The 23669-nt window shown below is 37.8% G+C and overlaps 1 protein-coding gene and 1 long non-coding RNA gene across 3 annotated transcripts in view; one reads left to right on the top strand and one right to left on the bottom strand.

The window, feature by feature from the left end:
* Window positions 1–23669, bottom strand: part of LOC128264025 (uncharacterized) — a 128184-nt gene that overhangs the window by 35169 nt on the left and 69346 nt on the right. The gene's annotated exons all lie outside the window — the stretch shown is intronic.
* The window catches only part of LOC128264023 (catenin alpha), a 184434-nt gene that overhangs the window by 32670 nt on the left and 128095 nt on the right, over window positions 1–23669 (top strand). For both annotated transcript variants that reach the window (XM_052999305.1, XM_052999306.1), the window contains exon 3: window positions 8297–8614. In XM_052999305.1, coding sequence (XP_052855265.1) covers window positions 8297–8614 — 318 coding nt within the window. The remainder of the gene's footprint in view (window positions 1–8296; window positions 8615–23669) is intronic.

Consider the following 23669-nt stretch of genomic DNA (forward strand, 5'->3'; position numbering starts at 1 on the left):
CACCCAGGCAGGGCTGTTGTATGGGGATCTGGACGGCCTGACTATGCCATTTTGCAGCTCCTTACAGGCTTCACGTAATTTTTTGCCGCCCCGGTGTCGATGAGAATTTTTATTGATCTGCCAGCCAACTGTCGCTCGACGAACGGCAGTCGGGAACGCTCCCTAAAAAATGGAGGAGGTCGTTTAGCTCGGCGGAGTCGCTATCTTCCTCAATGGTGGTGACCTCAGCCTCAGCTGTGGCGGTATAATCTGTTACCTCCTGTTGGGATTGGGCTATATTGTTAACGCGTTGGCGCTTTGGTCCGATTGACGCTGGGACGAGTTCTGCCTTTTGTAGTTGTTGTTACTTTGAGGCTTTCCCCAGCTTGTTTCTTGTCTGAATTTAGCCGTTGAAGGGTCTACCTCCATGGGCTGAACTTTCTTCTGGTCTAAGGGTTCAGGATCCCTGCGCTTTGGCCAGGGATTGTCCTCATGAGACTTACTTTGGTTTTGTTTGGGGACGAAGTGGGGATTTTTATCCTCACTTCTCCACTGCCTTCCCAGGCCCTTATTAATGCGTCTATTGCCCTCATAAAAAGGGGCCTTGTCTTCTATGGCCTTCGCGTAGGACGCCGCGAACGCACTTCTTTCAATGCTGTTCTCAGCTTCCCGCGCTAAAGCTAGTGCGGACGGAAGGTCCTTAGGTTGTGCTGGCAGCACGAGTGATTTGAGAGGTCTTTTTAACCCTGCAATGAAAGCATATAGGGCGTCGTCCCTAACCTCCTTGTTCAATATCGTTGCCGAGTCCATATTATGAGACATGACTATCTTGTTGGTGACGAGGGTGAGTCTCCTCTCCACTTCGTCATAATATGTCATAAGGTCGGAATCTCCTTGCCGAACCATTTCTAAATTTTGCCGTAGCACTCTCAAGGACATTTTGTCCGCATACGTGCAATCTAGTCTGGCTATAATTGCATCGAAGTTTAGCACCGTATTGTGGGACGTGAGTAGTGACCGAGCAGGTCCGCAAATTTTGTTTTTAATTATAACAACGGCCTCGTAGTGTGCCTCGCCACCGTCGTATTTCTTGAATACTTCATAGGCATCTGATGCAGCCTGCCTCCATGAAACGTACTCATCGTGGCTTCCACTGAACGTCGGCAGAGATTTTACTATATCTAACTTGACATCGCATCTTACTGCAGAGTCTGTGTTCTAACCGCTTCTAATTCTGCGGCGAAAGCGCTTCTCAAACGCCCTTCCTGTTCGTTAAGAGCGGCGCTGATCGCATTTGCGACAAGCGCTTGGATCATTTCTGCGTTCATTTCTGGTTGATCTGTGTCCCTAACTTCGGGGCGAAATCCTACTTCTTCGCTATCTTCGCTATCGTCGCTTACAATTTCCTGTTTTACTTCTCTATACTCCCAACTCATTGGCAGTTAAGGGGCGCGGGGAGATACGGGGTTTGACTGATTGATTGGGCTCAAGACAAGAGGTTTCGACGGGCCACTTTGGTGATGTAAAGCCGAAAAAATTTAGTGAAAAATATGGGTCGTCACCTAAAACACAAAAATGTTGGATTAATTTGTCCCAAGAATAAAATTAAAATGCAGAACGGTGACAACAAGTGTGGGTCAATTTGACTGGGTGTATTATTAACACAGACACACTGGATAACTCTAGTACAAAATTCAATACAAGCACAGTGGGTAAAATTGTAGCGAAACACAAGGAGAAAAACAACTGGGCTCTCTGAATGCGTATAAAGGCCAGCCTTAACAAGGAAATAAAATATTCCTTTGCATAATTAATTCATATAAATGTTGATTGCCTTGGCACAGTGTACGTTATTTGAGACGTATGGTTTCTTTTATTTATAGCGCACTTAAATAAATCTAGATCGAACAAAATTAAATCAACACGCAGAACATGGAAGTATCTTTTAATTTAATATTTGAATAATTCATTCACTCAAAAAATCGCCAGTACGAGTGTACGTATCTTGAGTTCTATAAATTTTTTCATAAAAATCTGAATCAGAAATCGAAAATCGAGTCACTTTTATATATATGTAAAAAATTCCTATTGCTGGGCATAGGAAATTGTATGCATTGGTATTTGTGTGTTTTGTATGTGTAGACTTTGGCTATTGTCGGCGCTCAGCTACTTACATAATGTACAACTTCAGGGGTGGGATTCGAATATTAGTAATAATATTAATCCGTTGGGCGTCAGTTATTTAAATGTCCGGGCCGGCTTGCGTCTTCTCTGTGGCAGGGGTAGAGCCGGTAGGTGTTATAACCGTGGGGGACTGGCAGTAGGATACTGCTGCTGGTTGAGGTATTGGTGACCACCTGGTTTGGCAGCCACTGGGGAGTCGGACGGTCGCTTCGACTCCTTACTTCTTCGGAAGTTATGGTGGAAGATACTTATCTCCGTTGTCACGGCCCTTAAGGCACGATAACCAAATTCAATAATCAGAATCAATTTAACGGCTAAGGCCGGAGTTTTATGACAGAGCTAGTGCTCTTTATTTCAAATCCAAATTAAAACTAAAACTTAAGATTGAACAAAAGCTCATGCATAGCCGGATGCCCGTGGCAGACCGCTGACCTTGCACATTTTGCAGAAGTCATACGATCGCTGTCATCCACTGAAAGGGAGCCACGGCTAGGAGTGGCACAATGTGCTGGCTCAGCTCTAAGGCCAATAAAGTGGACCCAATTTAGGGTGGACATGCATGAGGGAGAAGTGTAATAATAATAATAATAATAATAAAAGGTGATTAATACTAGAGAATGATAAACATGATAAATGATTAATATTAATAGAGGAATAAGAACTGGCCTGCTCAGCCTAAGCTGGGAGTTGGTTGTTAACTTATATTCTGTTTATTGTCGTGACCATCGGGGTGGAAATGAGTTCCTGGTAACCTTAAAGTACCTATTCAATAAAGTTACACACAGAAATTTATTTTTAGACGCGTTTCCCAAAAATGTTATTATTTAGCTGCCGAGTAGGATTTTTTGTAGAGGATCTAGGTCGATTTTTTTTCCAATTGCTTGGACGAGTACGATATCGAATTTTTTTTGTTCCATTTTTCCAGCCTTGAATCGGTTAAAAAATTATGTAAAAAAATTAATTTTTGCACTTATTATGTAAACATTAGTCGACGTAACTAGGAATTTAAAAAATAATATTGTTCTGAATCCGGATCAACCCGTGCGCATTTAGCTGCTGCATCAATTGCATTTTATAGATACAAAAAAAATACCTTCGGCCCATTGCGCGAACTGAAAATTTGAACTTTGTACGGCTTCAGACTAAGGTCTTTAGTCAAAATTCTTTGCAGCGACGTGCACACACACTCAGCGGCAATATTTTTGGCCGAACGCACTGGACGAACACGGAAACGCGTTGGCTTGTCCATTAACGATACTGGCTTGTTTACGCACATGTTGAAAAAAATTGGTTCATAAACTGCCTAGAAAGATTTTATTTTTATTTATATTTCCAAAATTTTATGCACTTTTTCATGCGATTTCGGTTGAAGACTCACCACTTTGGAGGCAGTTTTCAGTATTTCCCGATCTTAACGATTTGGTAAACCGCAAACCTTTGACTAAATATTTGACAAATTGGCAGCATCATTTGAGCAAAAATGGTAGTCCACCCTGTACATGCAGCATATTTTTCAACAAATACAATACTTTTACAGAACTGTGCCCGGCCAATCTAAGATCTATTTTAACTGAAATAGAAAAATGTACAGTTAATTAAAATATATTCTATTAATTTAAATGTGCACATATTTAATTTTACTTTGCTGCTTTTTCCCGTTCCAGTAGTTACGTATTCTTGTTCAGGAGCAATATTCGAGTCGGTCTAGCCATGTCCATCTGTTAGTCCGTATAAACGCCGAGATTTCGGAAACTATAAAAACTAGATGCAGCGCAAGTCAAATCAAATTAAGCCACGCCACGCCAGCTCTTACGCCCACAAATCGCGAGTGTCTGGCATTTCACTCTGAGACATTTAAGACCTTAGAAGTTATTGGTCATATCTATAGGTAGACCCAAATTTTTGAAATCGAAATATTTTTTTAAAAGTTATTAAGTTATTAAATCCTCTGCCGCTGCACTGTTGGCAAAATACTATCCTTTGCTCATTAGGTAGAGCGACAAATAGCGCCACCCCGATTGCGTTTCGGTGTAATATTTAGTTCGCCATTTATTTTTAGCAAAGAAAGTGTATATAATAGTTGGGGAAATCGACTTTAGCGTTCTTTCTTGTTTATATTTAAAAACAACCAAACTGAGTCAGTTTTACATTCGCATGGCAGGAAATCAAATGTTTTCTTTTCTACTTTACAAACATCTGACCAATTGTAAAGTATAGAAACAGTTTCAGCACAACAAAAATGACTACGCTCAGTGTTGCCAATTAAGTTTTGTTGTAGCCAGCTATCGAAATGTTGGTGCAGAGCTCAGTATCATAGTGGTGTTTTAAGATGATGCTGAGGGGAGGGATTTGTATTTGCCTTCTAAGAGAACTAATTGGAATAATTTGCTCACATTGTTTTCTCGAATTCCCTAGGGGAACAAACGAAGTGTGTTCACAAAGAAAAATGACTGTGTTTTTCAATAAAAACTCACAATCTTTGCCGCTTTTAAGCAAATCAGGATCATTGTTGACGTCTGTCAAAAGCTAATGAGCGATCCTCTAACAGCGATCCTGTGGTCAACATCAAGCAGTTTCGGATTTAACTTCGCTCGGACTCGTTCAAATCCGATAGATCAATTTCCTTAAACAACACGAGTTTGCATTGCTGCTCACACAATTAAGTCAGTCGAATGCTACTAGAGACTTGTACCAATTTGAAGAAACCCCTACATTTTATGAACACGTAATATCAAGTTTAATTAATATTATATATCAGAACTTTAATAAAGCTAAATTAAATTCCAATCAAAAACATTTTTGTTTTCTTTTGAATGCAATAAAGAAGTAATAAGCCGGCTAACATACTTAAAGTAATCTGAAAAAAAATTGGTAAATATATCAATTATAAGCTTATGTGGCAATGTCAATAGTCACAACACGCACTTTGTTATAGACAAGACCGATTTATTATGTCCCTCAACCCAAAAACCATTTTTTTGATTTACTTATGCCCAATAATTCTTAGTCCATTCCATTTAAACATTATTCGTGTTCAGCTCAGTCTTTGGAGTCCTTACTGTTTTGTTTATCAATCACCTAAACAGAACGTTGAATAAAAATCAACTAATGCTCATTAATCATTCTTACTAATGTTAGATTAATCACCACCGTTAACTGAAATCCGACTCATTGATATTATTCGTGTATCCGTTTAAAGCATTAGTCGGCAATGACATGCACTACTTTTTTTGAGTTGTTTGCACGGCAAAACTTGTCAATGTAAGTGTGGTGATGCCGTTTAATATTGTTCGTGTCGTGCTCTGCCAAGACACTATCCTATAAACTTATAAAATAAAATAATATTATAATAATATAATAATAAATAATTATTAACATAATCATGTATGAGGTGAATGAACATATGCACAAAGTGGACTGTTCTTACAAAAGCATGTGCAAACTCAGCGAGCAAAAAAAGATAGAAATTTTAGTGATTTTTTAACAAGAAATCATATGTGTATGTAAAGTTTAATCGGTTTGTTGCATTCCTTGATTGTTCGAGCGTTGATTGGGTATGAACATTTTTGAGTTGATCGAAGCTGTTCTCTGATACAGACTTATGTTAATTAACATGGCCCTAGCATATGTATCGGTAGTTTACGATAATGTGACCGTTTAAGAGCTTACTATACTTATGACCAATTGAGTAACTCATTGGTTACTTGAGTATTGAGTTGGATAACCCATTTACTTCGCAACTGTGTATAAGACGAGCTTATGATATCGGATGACTTTTTCCATTCTTCTAGGTTACATGCCAAAATTCCCGGCTTACGTACTGCCAGAACTCTTTTTATAATACCAAACAAAATATAATAATTGTACCCTTGCAGAGGGTATTATAATTTCAATCAGAAGTTTGCAACGCAGTAATGGAGACATTTCCGACCCTATAAAGTATATATATTCTTGATAAGCATCACTAGGAGAGCCGATCTAGCCCTGTCCGTCTGTCCGTCCGTTTCTACGCAAACTAGTCTCTCAGTTTTAAAGCTATCTGCATGAAACTTTCCCAAAAGTTGTTTTTTTATTGCAGGTAGTACACAAGTCGGAACAGTCGCATAACTATAGCATATAATGGTTAAATATTTTAGAATTACGGTTTAACCATTACTATATGTCGAAGAACAAACAAAAAATTTAAAAACAGTAAAGTTATAATTTTTAAAATTTATTTTTCCGATTGTTCCTATATGCTATAGTCGTCCGATCCGGCTCGTTTCGACTTATATACTACCTGCAATAGAAAGACAACTTTTGGCAATGTTTCATTCAGATAGCTTTAAAACTGAGAGACAAGATTGCGTAGAAACGGACGGACAGACGGACATGGCTAGATCGACTCTCCTAGTGATGCTGATCAAGAATATATATACTTTATAGGGTCGGAGATGTCTCCTTCACTGCGTTGCAAACTTCTGACTGAAATTATAATACCCTCTGCAAGGGTATAAAAATAGATTTTTAAAATGTAACTTTTATATTTTGTAATTTTTTTTTTAATTCTTTTCGACTTATTAATAATTTGACAGTTCAGAATTACACTTTTAATTTTATTAAAATCAGAAAACGATGTCATATAGCTGCCATACGAACTATCGAATAATTAAGCTGCAAATCATCATATCTTCAATGTTTTTAAACATATACGCAAGTAAATGATAATTTTAATGTTTTCAAGAATATTAATTTTTGAAATAGCTGCAAGGGTATATAAACTTTGGCTTGCCGAAGTTTGCTTACTTTCTTGTTTTTGTTTGCTTTAAAAACAAAGCAAAAACAAATTGTAGCATAAATGGATTTTTTATAAGAATCGAGGTGGCCATTAATAACCAAGATATAATTCTTTCATGTATATCTTAAGAAAAGTGGGAATTATAAAGAACTCACGGTTGTGTCCACAATTCTTTGGCCGACCGATATTCGGGTCAAAATTGATCAATTTTTATGTTTGTTTTTGGCAGAGAGTTTAATAAGCCCTGTTCGAATTTCCCAGACCTTTTCCAGTTTTCACTTCCGACAGATTTACGCAGAATCTAAATTCCCTCTGTTAATTCTTTGTTCACTTTCTAAAAAATCTCACGGAAACTTTCACCCAAGCAATTGGCTGGCGGATTCAATTCCGCTAGCGCAAATTAATTAAGTTAAAGTGCAGACGATATTTTTACCTTATTCTTTGAAGTTTTATGAACAACACTCACTGCATAACATAATTGGTCAATAATAACTTGTTTGACTTTTAAAAAATTATTTTGCGGTTGCGCCATTTAGGAGGCTGCAAGGGTTGTCATGGTACGAAAAAAGTATTTTTCTAGGACTCTTCTGCTGCTATTTGTGTTCGTTTAAATATCGTAAGATAGGTATTTATTTAAAGTTAAAATAAAAAGTGTTTTTGTTCTTATTACCGTTTTACTTAATGTTTTATTGGTCCGAAACGTGTTTCGTTTCCTTTTTCATCGCCTTTGGCAACTCTCGTTCTCAACACTACTTGTGAAAAATTCACAACGCTGACACCAGAAGTTTCTAGCACTGGCTATAAAGCGGCATACAATATTTTGAAAATATGTATATGTGGCCGGCAGTTCCTTCGATTTTACGCGTTAAACTAGTATTCAATTAATGCCATTAGCTAAGGGACACCATCGGGTCAAAATTTAATTAGCCTTGAGGCCGCAAAACTCTGACAAATCAAACGCTTTACAAACAAAAGGGACAAAAAGAAAGGAAATTTTATTATTTTGAAGGGAAATCCGAAAATGTTATAAAATTCAGTTCCGAGTGAAAACCGGAAACGACCTGTATTACTTTATATATTATAACTCGATTTTGACAATTTTGAAGTCTATCGATAGATATGACCGATTTTTTATTTTTTAAATAAACTTGCGCTGCGTAAAATTTACTAGAATCCGTATTTAAAATCTCAAGCTTTTATAGTTTCCGAGGCGTTCATAAAGCGTTTTAGACTTTTTTCTCATAATTAATTTAAAGGAAGTTAGCTCTATTTTTCTTGTTGACTATAAGATCATTAAATATTTAAGAAATTAATATCGTAACACTATAATCTACATCGTTCTAATTTCTTTCTTAGCAATTCGGTCGAAATGCTGGAGAACTTATAAAACAAGCAGCCAAACGTCAACAGGAACTTAAGGACCCTCAGTTAAGGGACGACTTAGCAGCTGCTCGTGCGATGCTTAAAAAACATTCAACTATGCTTTTAACTGCGTCAAAAGTGTATGTTCGCCATCCCGAACTAGATCTAGCAAAAGTGAATCGCGATTTTATTCTGAAACAAGTGTGTGATGCTGTCAATACCATAAGCGATGTTGCTCAAGGAAAGTCATCCCAACCGACAGATATTTACAATGGAGCAGGAGAGTTGGCTGCAGCTTTGGACGATTTTGACGTAAGTAAAATTAAGATTACTATTATTATAATGAAGATTTCTTTTATTTCCGTTAAATACAAATCAAAAATTACAACTTGTAAATCATTTTCACGATCTTGAGTTCCTTACACTCTATACGGAACAAACAATAAAATAATTTAAGCAAACAGTTTCAGTATAAGCTTATAATTTAATAACTTAAATAGCGAACAAAAACTGTATAAAATTGTTATTATAATTGACATTAAAATGAAGTATCTAAAAGCTAAAATTTTATAATTAAGACAGTGTCATAGTAATTAAATGTTACCTGATAAAAAAATGTACGAAATGTTGTTTCGTACTACAAGAATTTCTAGAATTCGTATTTAAAATCTCTTATTTTTATAGTTTCAAAATCTTGACGTTCATACTGCATGGCTTTATTACTATTGTAAGAGCAATAGCATGTATTCGAATAGAATATTATTGAGTGAGTGCCACCGACATAACGGGTTGAGTTTGTTTGAGAGAGATGGTATGAGGAGATTGTCATTTATTTCAAGCTGAGTGAATTAGTGCGCATGGTTTTTGACACACAATGTCCATTCGGTCATTTACTTGCATTTTTGTTTCTCTTTGCTCGGTTTAAACCAGCGTTGTTCAAATTTGTGGTTATTAATCCCGGGAAAATGCGAAGGTTCGCCAGTGGCTAGAATCTGCATACTTGAGTTAGAAACAACCCACATCAGAGTGTTTCCCCGAGGGCGCGAACGCCTGCATCCCCAGAACTATAATGGGCATTCCAATCCCGTCCAATAAACTCTGATATTGTGGCGCTCAGGTGATAGTCGAGGGAGGATTTAACGATAACGGCAGCACCACCACGATGCCGATCAGGGTGGTTGGCAGAGTGTACAGCACATCCATAAGTACAGAAAAAATAACGGCTGGTAAAATGCCTAGGTAGAATGTCAATGTAGCGCTCCTGGAGGAAGTGTTCAACCTCCAGAGATTTGTCAACTAAGCCGTTGGAGTTCCAAGTTACGATATTTAGACTTCACGCTCTGTATGATTTGCCACGTCGTCGTCATCACCGACAACATTTGATCGAAACGTACAAACAGTTTGTCAATTGCAGCCGCTATTGCAGCAACCTCATGCTGCTTCACCTTAATATAACAAAAAATTTCAGAAGGCTTCTGACAGGTCTTGACCGGTCGTTCAGTCAGTGAGGTCTTCTTAGCAGTCGCAATGTTTTGCTGGCATAGTGGGCCCATTACATTGAGGCGTGAAACACATGCTGGTAAGAGCTGATTTGAGGATACAGGAAGACGCGAGGTAAAAAAGCTTTGTGAGCCGAGGGCTTAGATGTTTTAAGGATACGCTTTTGAATCCAGCTTACGTCTTTCAATCGCCTCTAAATAGGTAAGACATCGGCGGAAGGAATAACCAAGCCTTGTCCTTCTTATCATGGTCACCAGCACTTTTAGCACAGCTTGGCAAAAGTGAGCAACAATTTTTAGAATGCCAAATTCTGACCTTATTGAACTTAATCTCTGAAGGTTCACTGTCCCCACTAGATAATCATATAATCAATCACTAAATGAGTTGATAAAGCCATGTCTGTTTGTTCGTCTGTTTCTACATCGTTTGCGAGCTCAGCTTAATAGCTAAAGATTTGTAACTTTCGCAATCGTGTTTTTTAATGCGTTCGCAGATCAAGTTTAAAAACGGTGGAGATTGCACGGATATATCATATAGCTGTTTAAGTTTGAGTTTTTAACGCTGGGCTTAGCCCTAAAATATGTTCTTATAGTATTTGAGATTTTATCAAAAATGGTTGTATATATCCTAAAGCCTAATTGATCATGTTAAAAAGTCTTGGCTATCGGAGGACTATATTCAGTAACTGACATTGAAACATTCAGATCAAGTATGTTAAACGTCGCTGTTTATACCCGTTAATAGTAGAGTAAAAAAGTAAATATCTTCGTTAAAAAGTCATATCTTCGTAGAAGAAATGACCTTTACTGGATAAAGAGTACCCAGCCGAATATTTGGGATCTTTGGAACACTCCTTCATAACATACACGAAAACAACGATCATCCTTGTGTGGCGTGCCTTTTGGGATTATTATTATCAAAAAAAGAAAAAGCTCAAATCTGTGTATTGCACCTGACAACAAAATTCTATGAAATTGTTGTTGGTTTGACCAGAGTCGAGCCTATTGTACCATAGAGGAATCGAAGAGACTGATTGACGACTGCAATGTCATTACATGATTTTGAGGAGGACCAATCAATAGCACTCAAATGCTGGTGTAAACCAACAAAATTGGCATTGCGTAAACAGTTTACACGTAACGATCTCAACATTCAAAAATAAGGTTGGATGATAGGGGTCTTCAGGCTAAGAAATAGGAGGGCTTCTGAGGACATTTGCGAGAGTGTCGTTATTAACAAATATTAAGTCAAGAAGTCTATCCATATGTTTCTTAACAAAGTTTATCTGACCCAGAGACAAGACCGTCAGGCCGTCGATAAAGTCGTGTTGGCTTTTGACAAAAAGCAGATTGGAGTCCAATGAATAAATCCAAGACACGTTAAATATGTTAAAATCGCTAATTATAATAAGGTGGTCCTCATTGCCAATAGAAGAGGATAATAATTAAATGGCAGACAGGTGCATTAAATAGAGAGAAGTATCAGATCTAGGTGGAATGTAAAAGCAAGTTATATAAATATTAAATATAAATATTAATATCAACAAATTCAATGGAATGTGGGTTTTCAAAAGGAAAAATCTCCGATGAATGTGAATTGTAAACTGCAATTAATACGGTCAGTTCTATAGGTAACAAACTTATCAACGAATATTTCTTGATCGGAAACCGAATAGTTCAGCCATGTTTCAGTTAAAGCAATGACGTCGGCGTCGGTGGAAAGACTATTAACATAACCTTACTCAGTTTACCCAGTGGCCTCGCACATTTTGGTATAAAATTGACAGATTCGTTTTACTTAGTTTTTTTGAAGCAGCTGATTTTGAGCCACGAGGCTGGTCTTTCTGAAAATATTCATGTACTAAAGTATTCACTGGCCAAAGTGTGGAATCAAGTGCCTTAGAGAAATAGGAATCAGTGATACGAATTTAAAAGAAGAGATATTGCGCTTTTGCTTAAAAATGAACTTGTGTACCGAAATAGCGTTGTCCGGGGCATGAAGTTTTTCACAGAGGAAGATCCTAACATCCTCGGCAGTGGCTTCGCGAATAAGTCTCGTCACGAATATTGATTTTTGAATAACCCCTCTCAGAGGAATCCCAGAGACATCAGAAGTCGCCGCGCTATTCCTTGGACGGATACTTCTCGAAACACCACTTAATGGGACATTAGTGAGTCCAGGAGCCGCATGGCTTGGGCCAGGCACATCGTTGGAGAAGGAAATGGCACCAGAAGTAGAAGCAGATGTAGGAGCAGAGTTGGTAGCAACAGGAGCCAGTTGCAATCCAAGAGAGGCCATGCTTTCCTCCGGTAGAACATTACCAAGTGATTTCTCAGCCAATGAAGCACGAGAGGGAACAGAAGAAGGTCCAGAAGGGGTAGTGTGAGCCGGTGGCAGAGACGGTGTTAAATAGTTCGGCGAAAGGGCCGTATTATTAGCATTAGTTGGCGTCGAGATGTATGGTAAATCATAAACAGGAAGTTGAAGATTGTTATTTGGGATTTTTCTTTTCGTTGACTCGCTAAGAATCTTAAGTCCAAGAAACTGAGATTCCACTGCCAGGTCAGGGCAGAGAGCGTGTAAGCGTTGAAGAGCAGCAGCAGCGGTACAGAAACCGGTTGGATGTAAGCGTTGAGGAACAGATCAAAACACGTGCAACGCGGTTAGCACTAAGAGCGCAGTGTCATTAACAGCACCAAACTTTAGGATTAAAAATAGTCAATTGGCAGCTTATTTTAGTTTAAGTATACCGTCATTAACTTTTAATGACTATATAAGTTAATAGATTGATTATGATTTTGATAAAAAAATCAAACCTTTCTTTATTGAGTTGGATTAAGAACTAACTTACTTAGGTTAGACAATTGTTTTTATAGCTACGCGTCGCTCCATCGCTGCCGCCGTCTCTGCCGCTGTTGATGTTTCTGCTGACGTTCTTTCATATTATTGGTTGCTGCTCTTGGTCGCCGTCGCCGTTGGCCAAACTTAATTGTAATTGGCCAGTGCATTTTAATTATAGTTTTTGTTGTATGCACTAAGTTGAGTTCGATCAACTTTGGAAATTGGCTGTTCTGCATTCCCACGATCGCTGACCAAAAGGTGCAAGCTAAGTTCGTTAGAACTTTATTGAGAGCATTGCTTTGCTGTTAGTTGTGCAATTAATGCTCTCTTCTTCGGTTTGGGAAATTCTATTATTGAGGGCATTGCTTTGCTGTTTGTTGCGCAATCAATGCTTACTCATTTCCTCTGTCTGAGAAATTGTATTATTTTGGGTGTTAACTCTTCCCTCCTTAAACGCGACTGTCCTCGGTCGCAACGTAGTAGAGTACAGGTCCGGAATGCGTGGGCTTTTCTTGCGTTTCTGGCACGGAAACTGGTGTACTTTCCGTTGACCTACGTCTTCGTAGGAGTTCCGTGATTGATCCTATTATAAGTAGTAGTAGGATGATGGCGGATCCGTAGCTAACGGAAGATTCTATGGTTGCCTTGCTTCTTAATTTTTCCAGCGCTTTTGTGTTGTTAATGTTGAGTTCCTTGACCATTTGTAGTGAGAGAACTTCCTCTAACTTAGTCTTTTCGCCCAATAGTTGGAATAACGGAGGTTCTGGTTCGACTACGTTGATTTCCTTTGACTTGAAGATGGTTTCACCAATTGTTACCGTCGAATTACGATATTGTATTATGAAAGAGCCTTGCAGTTGTAGAAGTTTTTCATCTAGTGAGACTGGTCCATTGAAGTTGTTTAGCAGGATGGTGCCTGGTAGTATTTCTTCGAAATCCGGTATATGTTGATTGTTGATCATCTTACATTCTGGTTCTCGAAGGTTTAATAGAGCGTTTACGCAAGTATCATTGCTTAAATCTAACAAATTTTCTGAATTACAAATTGTCTTATCATTATAGGATTCACAAGGTTTAATTATTGCCAATAATTGTCTCTTACATTCTAAAAAATTTTCATATTTTATATCATTGATTATTTGGGCTTTTATTATTGCTTTAATTTTTAAAGTTCTACAATTATCTGATTCAATGGTTGGTAGGCTAATAATGTAAATAAGGTCGTTGCCATTTGTGGCTAACTTGATTCGAGCAAATTCCAATAATTCTTCTATGTTAAAAAATAAGTTATTTTCTTTTTTAAAAATTTCTTCCACTATTTTGGTTTCTGTGTTTGTAAGTACAAATGAATTTATTGTGTTAGATTTGGCCCATGTATATTATGTATTGCGTATATTATGTTAATTATTTCTTCTTTTATTAATTTAAAATTCAATTAACTTTAAAATATTTGCTTTCTGATTTATGATTTCTTCCGAGCTCTGGGTAATTTTCAACATTGCATTAGTAGCGTTAGTAAGTTGGTTTATTTTTGATTAATTAATCTGTTAATTACTACTTGTCTATTGTTGTTTTCTAGCTGCTCATTTATCTTGTCTTCTAAGATCTGATAGTCGTGGTGATCTGGCGATCCCGCCAGCCATTTCCATGCAGTACCTATTGCTTCTATTGCCCTTTTTTGTCTTTTTTGAGTTTGGAGTATGCGTAAATCCGTTTGGATCTGTTTTAGTTCATAGGAAAGATATGGGTGTAATGGATGAGATGGGGTGAGTGAATGAAATGATTCTTCTAACTTCGCCAGAGTTTCTTCATAGCTTTGTAGGTTAAAGATGTGGATGATTTTAAATGTTCCGTCTTGTTTAGCCGCTAATCCGGTTTCGAGTGAGATGATTTGTGAATTGGAATAGTCGAGGACTGTAGTTATTCCCAAGCATGTTGGTAAAAATAATCTGAAAAATTATGTTCTTATATTATTTTTATGTATGATTTTTCCGGTTTGTGTTTTAATGGTGGTCGTTCTATTTCCGCTACTTTCTCGGTTTTGTATCTAGGTGTAAGTTTAGTTCCTAATCTTTTATCTATTTTTACATGTACAGTTTCGCCTGGCTTAAAAAGTTTTGGTAATATTTTTCCTTGATTGTGGTATTCGAGGTCGGCTGTTTGTTTATTTTTAATTTTCTTTTTTATTTCTTCTCGTTTCTTTTCTATGTCTTCTGTTGAACTAGAGATTGTGCTTCTGAAAAATATGTCTATGGGTCTTTCTTTTGTTACAGAATGTATCGATTTATTATATTCTTGAACTGCTTTAAAGATTAAATCTTCAAATGATATGCTCCCGTTGTCTTTTTTGAGACACCGCATGATTTCAGATAGGGTTGAATGAAACCTTTCTATTTGTCCGTTACTTGTCGATGCGTACGGTGCGGTGGTGTGTAATGATATTTTGAGTTCATCTTCTAACATAAACTTTATTGCTGCTGAGCCAAATGATCGTTCGTTGTCCATTATTATACATTTCGGCATACCGAAAGCAATTAACATTTCCCTCAACGGATTTTTAATATCTTCAGATGCTCTTGACTCTAAAATTTTTACTTGAACATATTTTGAAAACTTGTCAATTCCCCTTAAGACTCTATGTTTTTCGGTAATATAAATATCTATGTGAACTATTTCTCCTGGGTAATTAGGAATAGAGGTCGGTTGGATTTCTCCTTTTGGGGGGTGTCTATCGTATTTTGATTCTTTACAAGTTTGACAGGCTTGAACTATTGCTTGGATTTTCTTGGTAAGTTGTGGAAAGAAATAATTCTTCAAAATTTGTAATTTGTTCTCTTTTGCATCTCTATGGGCTCGTTTATGTTCGAGGGTAATTATTTCGTTTTGTTGGGACTCCGAAGTTACGTCGTCTATTTCGTTTTGAGTAAACCTTACCTTGTATGATTTAAAATAGGTAGGGTAAATGTTTTGAATTTTTTCCATTACCTCTTCGGATGTAATGATTCCGTTTATAAGCTTAGGATCAAGTTTACTAGTTAAAATTGCAATAAGTTTTTCTTTCGTGTAAGATTTTTGTTTAATTATGTGTCTGTGGTATGTTGGGAATGGCATTTCGAAGCTATAGGAATCTGTATCGGCAGTCAGTAATAATAATTGGTTTTTAAATACGTTAATTGGAGCTTCTACTGAAAATATGAGGTTGTGTGACGAGCTTTCGTTGCTATTGGCTGATGCTGAGGAGCTGATTGAATTAATTTCTGCGGGGGCCCGGGACAATGCGTCCGCTACCACATTAGCTACTCCGGGCTTGTACCTGATCTCGTGGTTATACTCGCCAATGAGGTCTCTCCTGCGTTTAAGCTTAGCGTTATGGTTATTTACGCTATTCGAAAAACTCAAGGGTTGGTGATCCGTGTATATTACCACTTTTGAATACCCGTAAAGATAATGTCTTAAACTTTGGAGCGCCCAAACGATCGCGAGCATCTCTCTTTCGTTAGTTGCGTAGTTCTCTTCAGTCTTTGACAGGGTGCGTGAAATGAACGTTATTGGCCTATGATTTTGTTCCAATACTGCGCCTATTGCGTAACTTGAAGCGTCAGTAGTCAATTGAAATTCTTTTCCGAAATCTGGATAGGCAAGGGTAACCTCCCTGGAGACGAGAGTATTTTTAAGTTTCTCGAATGCTGTAATCGCATCTTTGCTCAAGTTGATAGCAGTTCTGCTTGACTTGGTCTTAGATATCCGGCCTTCTTCGCCTCTTAGAAGAATGGTTAGGGGTTTTGCTATTTTGGCGTAATCTTTTATGAACCGCCTATAATAACCTGTCATGCCCAAAAAGGAACGGAGATCTTTTAATGTTTTTGGGACTGGAAATTTTGTAATCGCTTTTATTTTATCTATGTTGGTTTTTACTCCATTTTCTGATATTGTGTACTCCAAGAAGTCTACTTCGTTTTTAAAAAAATTGCATTTCTCTATTTGAACCCTCATATTTGCGTTTTGTAGCGTTGAAAATACTCTTTCCAAGTTTTTGCCGTGCTCCACTTCGTTTTTGCTAAAGACTATAATATCATCAACGTATACATAGCAAATTTTCCCTATGTATTCTCTCAATATGTCGTCTAACGCTCTTTGAAAAATGGAAGGGGAATTTTTCAAACCGAATGGGAGTCTCGTAAATTCATATTTTCCGCCATTTACCGCGAATGCTGTTTTTTCTATGTCTGTATCTTTCAGTGGTATTTGATGAAAACCGCTCTTAAGATCTAATACCGAAAAATATTTGTTGTCCCCGAGCTGCGCAATAATTTCTCCAATTTCGGGTATGGGATACCGATCTGAGATAGTAACTTCATTAAGTTTCCTATAATCAATTACTAATCTGTACTTTTTTTCTTCGGACTGGCCGGACTTTTTCGGAACTACCCAGACTGGTGCATTATATGGTGATCTTGAAGGTCTTATAATACCATCTCTTAGCATCTCAGTTATTTGTTTTTCTACCTCCTGTTTGAGTGATATTGGGTATGGGTAATGTTTTCCGTAAACTGGAGAATCTGATGAAGTTCTGATCTCACCTACTACTTTAGTTGTGTATGCTAACTTTGAATCGGGATCTGCGAAGAGGATTTTGTGGCTTTGTACGAGGAGTTCTATTATTGATTTTTGTGACTCGGTCATATGGCTGACTTGCGGTCCAATTGTATTTACTGCTTGTGTCGCTAGTTGATGAATTTTAATTTTGCGTTTATTTCCGAGAATTAATATATCATTTTTTACATCTATTATTGCTCCTAGTCTTTTCATTGTGTCATTGCCCAAGATACCATGAAAGATTTTCAGGGTGTCTAGTAAAAAGAATTTCATGGGTGTATCCGAAATATTAGCGAGCTTAAGTATGGCGTGTTGTGTTATTTTATTGTTACCACCGACTGAACTAACTGAAAAAGTGTTCTCATTTGGCTTTGGATTTGGTACTAATTGATTTTGAATATAATTTTGATTAGAGCCCGTGTCGATTAAGAATTTTAGAATTTTTCCGTTCCCCGTGGTTACTTTAAAGTAAGGTAGTGAGGAACGATTTATTCTAAAAATAAAGTTCTGACATATCTATGTATTCTTGTTGTTCGTTATCGCTTTGCCATACATATTCCTCCTGAAGTTCGTTAACGTTATTTTCTTCTGCCAACTGATAATACTCTTGTTCTGAACTTGATGAAGCTTCATCTGAATTTTGCTGCGCGTTACTTCCTGTCTCTGGTTGAATATGGAACTGTCTTGGCATCTTATTATTATTTGGGGCATTAGCGGTGCTGAGAGGTCTTTTCCCTGCATAATCATTATTTGCTGGTTTGTTCATATAATTTATATGACGTGATCGAACTGACTGATCTACGTCCATAGGTACCGGTTTCGGTTGTGGTCGTGGCGGAGGTTTTGGTATGCTATAGGGCGCTACTACACCGGATTGGTTTGTATAAGGTTGACTATAAGATTTGAATTGGTTAGTTTGAGTAATTAGGGGTTTTCCGGATTGGTTTGGGTTATGGTAGAGATGCGGATGGAAATTTTGTTTGACGGCTACCATCCGATATGGTTGTTGGGGTTTAGGTGGTAGCATGGGTGCCCTCCCTAAATACGGAGTTTTTGGTGTCTGGTTATTCCTAGTATTTTGATTCTCTAGCAGACTGCATAAATGTAGAGCGTGTCCTAAGTCATGTGGTTCTTTAATGGCCAGCAATTGTGCCAGGTTTCCATTAAGTCCTCTGACAAAAGTGTCTAAGGCTTTTTCCCTATACATGGCTGTCAGAGATTGTATAGTTTCTTGTGAGGCATCTAAGCTGCCAATTTGGTTCAGAATTAGTGATAATTGTTGATAGTATTGTTACCTTGGTTAAGAGCATATAGTTGATATTCTAAGGTCTTTAAGTCGCGCTTGTCGGCGAAATGCGCTGTTAGGCATTTTGAAATAGCTGTCCAATCTAAGGGGGTATTATATGATTCTAATACTGCGTCCGCTTGACCAGTAATTTTTTTACGGATTGCTAAAAGAATTCCATAATATTTTGGTGAACCAATTCTGTTTTCATAGATTTTTAACACCCTCTCGACACTTTTCCTCCATGATGAATATTCACTTTTGTTTCCTGAAAAGTCTCTAAGTGTCCGATCAATGTCTGGTAATTTATCTAACTCACTAAGATTGTGCGTTAATTCTCTTTTAATTGTTTGGTCTGTATATTTGGAAAAATCTTTATTTGGATTAAGTATTTCCTTTACTAGGCTACTGAGATTTGTCTCTAAGATTGTTTTTATTTTTTCCTCAATGTCCCTCTCGGTCATGATTCGTGTGTTTATTTGTGTGGAACTGGCTGATGAGGGTCCGGTAAGATTCGCGAGTCTGTCTGCCAAATCTTGTTCGGTCATTTTGGGTATGGATATATGAGCAGCGAAAAGTTTAATTTAATTTTTTAATTTTAGTTATTCAGAATTCGGAAGTTGTCTTCTAAGAATTAGGGTGTGCGATTTTTTATTACCTTTGTAATTATTGTGTGGGAATTTTTATTTTCCCTATATTTTGGATTTTTTTCTTTTTAACTCACTAAAATATGTCTTCTACACTTTATATTTGGGTAAAACTTTTTCTTCTTTGAATATTTTTCGATTAAATATTTTTTATGTTTTTGTTAATAAATTGCTTAAAACTATTCTTACAGTAGTAACATATCTCGGCGTGCTCTCGTGATGACAGGCTCGGCAGATTCCGTTTTATCCCACTCTGCAACGATCTCTCCTGAGTGTGAGTTTACTAAGGGGCCTTCTCTGTACCTTAATTCACGTTCCCTTCGAACGGATACTAAAGGGATCACGGCGATAAAATTTGGCCTGATTATTCCACCGGGTACAAGTCCTGTTTTTTTTTCAGGAGTGACAATTTGCGGCGTTTTTTAAACGGCACTTTTGCACTTCCGAATCTCGGTATTTTTGGTTTTTTACTTCTCACTGATTAGGCGGAGGTTTGAAACGAAACGTCAGAATTTTTTACTTTCTGAACTTCGCGAGACGCGGAACTTGTTATCCTTTCGCGGTTTTAATCAGGTCCCTGCTCGGGCGCCAGTTAATAGATTGATTATGATTTTGATAAAAAAATCAAACCTTTCTTTATTGAGTTGGATTAAGAACTAACTTACTTAGGTTAGACAATTGTTTTTATAGCTACGCGTCGCTCCATCGCTGCCGCCGTCTCTGCCGCTGTTGATGTTTCTGCTGACGTTCTTTCATATTATTGGTTGCTGCTCTTGGTCGCCGTCGCCGTTGGCCAAACTTAATTGTAATTGGCCAGTGCATTTTAATTATAGTTTTTGTTGTATGCACTAAGTTGAGTTCGATCAACTTTGGAAATTGGCTGTTCTGCATTCCCACGATCGCTGACCAAAAGGTGCAAGCTAAGTTCGTTAGAACTTTATTGAGAGCATTGCTTTGCTGTTAGTTGTGCAATTAATGCTCTCTTCTTCGGTTTGGGAAATTCTATTATTGAGGGCATTGCTTTGCTGTTTGTTGTGCAATCAATGCTTACTCATTTCCTCTGTCTGAGAAATTGTATTATTCTGGGTGTTAACTTATATGTATAATACGTATTTATGTAGGTAGCAGGGATACTGGCAAGACAACCGAGCTAAGCAAAATACGTAAAAATCCGGAAAAAAACAGTGTGAAAGAGGAGCGTCGAATTACACGTCCGATTAGATGAAACTCTCTGCAGTTACTGCTCTAAGACATGAGACTTAAGTTTTTGGACTCTGTTATGCTATTATTTTAGAAGTTATTGAGTTATTAAGTCCTCTGCGGCCGCTCTGCCGCTGCTCGGTCGTTGCTTTGCCGCAAAAAAAAACTATTCTATGCTAAATTTGAGGAGTAAGAATTGACTTGAGCTATGATAATGAATATTTATCCGTCGCTTGCGGAAAAATGACCGGCTAGAGCTTAGAAAACTTTTGGGCGTATTGGAAAAAAAAATGGTAGTGTTCTATGCACCTGGTATCCAAAATTCCTTATTAACTTACAACTAAAGCTAGTGGAATTCTACTATGCAAACAATGATTTCTCATTAAAGAGGAACAGTTTTTACACATAAACATAATTGTTGTCTAAACTGACTACGCTAGCGATTACTGACGAGGTAAATGTATTTTAGGTGGTAACCTTAAATTAGTTTTCCATGTTCATTTGTCGGTCAACAACGCCCGTCTGCCATTGGATCTACGGTCTGTTGTTTCTTCAAAAACGGAATTCAGCTTTCCAACCAAAAATGTTTTTTCTGTTCTCCATTTTGTGAACGACATCAAATAATTGACAAGCATAGAAATGGGAAAAGATTTACTTGCCCAAAACTCATACTGGCTTACGTGCCGTATAAGTATTTTGTATTGAAATTATGAGTCCATTACGCAAGGCCATAGAATTAATTTAAAATTGTTTGGATATTTATTAAATTTATTTTGCACTAATATTCACTATTTAAAATGGTGAGACTAAAAATCCTTAGAAAAAACCGCCCTAAAGGACACTTTAAGATGTTAAAGAGTAGGTTTTCTTTAGCATTCCGTATGCAAAATCGCCCATAGCAATACTGCAAATACCACAATGTAATGTATAACAACTGGATAAAAATTATAAAATTGTTTAATTGAAATTGGTCCAATGACCAATTCACAAAGATATGGGGAACATCTGGTGCTTTGATGTTAGCTTTTAAATCCGTACTATTTTCTATTAACAAGTTGTATGGTCTGGCCCTATATAAGCCCTTAATACTGACAATACGAATTGGGTCGCGTAATATGCTCTCAAGCACTCTGAAGGTACCATAATTTTTTTTTAATAATCACAGCAAACAAAATTGTAAAGAACTTTCGCATGGGATACAACAAGTGAAATATTGTAATATGGACTACTGTAACTAAGCCAAATTTGAACTATCCACAGTAATTCCCTATTTTTATTTGTTTAAATATAGCATAAGCCTAACATCCCTACTGTGCCTTTCGGGGCGAAATGCAAATATACTACATTTATACGTAAAGAGCACTTAAAGTTGCCAAAACCGCAATGTTGGGGATATTTTATTTTATATCCATTGTTAAACGCTTCTTTTTTGTTGGTCACCCTATATAACTCGATTTTTAGATTTCGGATAAGGGTGTAGGATCCATATATAGTTTTTGGAACGGTCAGTCGGTCTGGCAGCATTAGCTTATGGACGTTTTAGAACAGGGGTGCTCACGCTTATGCACAATGTGGGCTCAATTGCTGCATAGTCCTAGCAACTCTAACTCTGATTCTGTACTAATTGGACCACAGACCGAAGCTTCTCAAAACTGGGAGGCACCTGCTCCAGCCAATGCTGTTGATGTTCCTGTTCCCAGCCCACTTCTCCAATTAATTCTGAGACCTCCGGTGTGGCATCAGGGAGCTCCGTTCTACCCTCGAACAATGAGGGCCACCTAGTTCGCACCACTCACCCAATTACTGATGTGGCCCTTTATCCAGATTATCAGATTTGCCTTTGAAAGGCATGATGATGTTAAAAACTACTTGTCATAAACTTTGTGCACAAGTCGATTCTATTAGCTTTTCTAAATTCAATATTAAACAAAAACGAGATATCTCTTGAGGTTGCAGAAAGTTTCTGGGTGTTTACCTTGAATTAAGGCCTTTTTTTAGATGTTGTAGTAGTTCATTGAATTATTATTATTTTATGACCCAGAGTAGAGAGGAGAGAATTCCTCATTGTAGCGAGACCCGATCCCATAGTAGAGGTCACCATTCTGATGATGAGCATTTAGTGTATGATCCTCGCCAGGGTTTGTTTAACTTCAAGACTTCAAGACTAGTCAGTGCTCGGAAGATTGCTACTGGGTTGATGTTGCTGAGTCTCATCTATGTCTAGAAAGGCCGCCGAAGTTTTCCTTATGTTGGAATCCTTTTTCAATTTTGGAGACCAGTATATGGATTACGTTTTCAGGAAAGGTTCGGGTCTACTGTGGTTCTAGTATTGGTGTCTATCAGCCTTTCCAGGGTTTTACGTAGAAATGAGGATAGACCTTTTGGTCTGAAATCTTTAGGGGATGTGTGTGACGGTTTCCCAGCTTTTAAGATGAGTATATGCTGCCAAAATAGGGAGTTATATAAGATAACGGTTAACTACGGCATGATAATATGAAGGGTCTTTTGCTGTTGTGCTGGGAAAAAACTTCTGGTCCTGGGGACTTAAAGTGCTTGAACGTGCTTGTAGCCCATTTTATGCGCTCTGCGCTTGATAATTCTAGGATTTCTTGCTCGTCGAGAGGGTCTAAATTACTTAAGTTGTTGCTTCTTGGGGGTTAGAGGGGAGGTTAGTGCCTAGAAGCAGCTCTAGAGTTTCTACTGTCCAATGGCTTGTAGGTTTTTTTAGATATCCTATGGCGGTAGGAGATTTAGGTAGGATCTTCCTTAGCCAAGCTGCCTCGGTGGTGTTGTTTACACCACCATAGGGGTTTATGGGTAGATTTGACCTTCCTACTGGTGCAGGCTTTTTCAAGGCCTCACCGCAGGTGTCTGTGAGGATATCGGCAATCTTCTCAAGTTCTTTCCGGGTGTTGGGAGTTAAAGTTAAGGAAGGGAGGGTCTCTAGGTTAGTGGCTACGGTTTTTGTGTAGCAGCCCCAGTTAGTTTTCCTAAGATTGGATATATTCGTGGAGCTTAGGTATAGTATGTCTATGGTAAATTATATGTAACAGTGGTCGGAGAAGGAGTCCCCGATTTGGTCAATCAGGATCTAGGAGGATAGGCTAATATCCAAAACTTCCCTTCTACCTTTCATTACCTTTATTGCAGATATGTAAGTTTGACAAGTTTGCGTCCGCTCCTAGGACGAGTTCCTTTGTTGAGGTAGCATGGACTCGTTCTTGCAATATGGTGTTTGTGGTCATGGGCTAGGTAAAAAGATGCGATGGTATGTCGTGTGTGGGTGCCTAGCTCTAGT

Source organism: Drosophila gunungcola, unplaced genomic scaffold (genome assembly GCF_025200985.1).
Source record: "Drosophila gunungcola strain Sukarami unplaced genomic scaffold, Dgunungcola_SK_2 000048F, whole genome shotgun sequence".
Lineage (NCBI taxonomy): Eukaryota > Metazoa > Arthropoda > Insecta > Diptera > Drosophilidae > Drosophila > Drosophila gunungcola.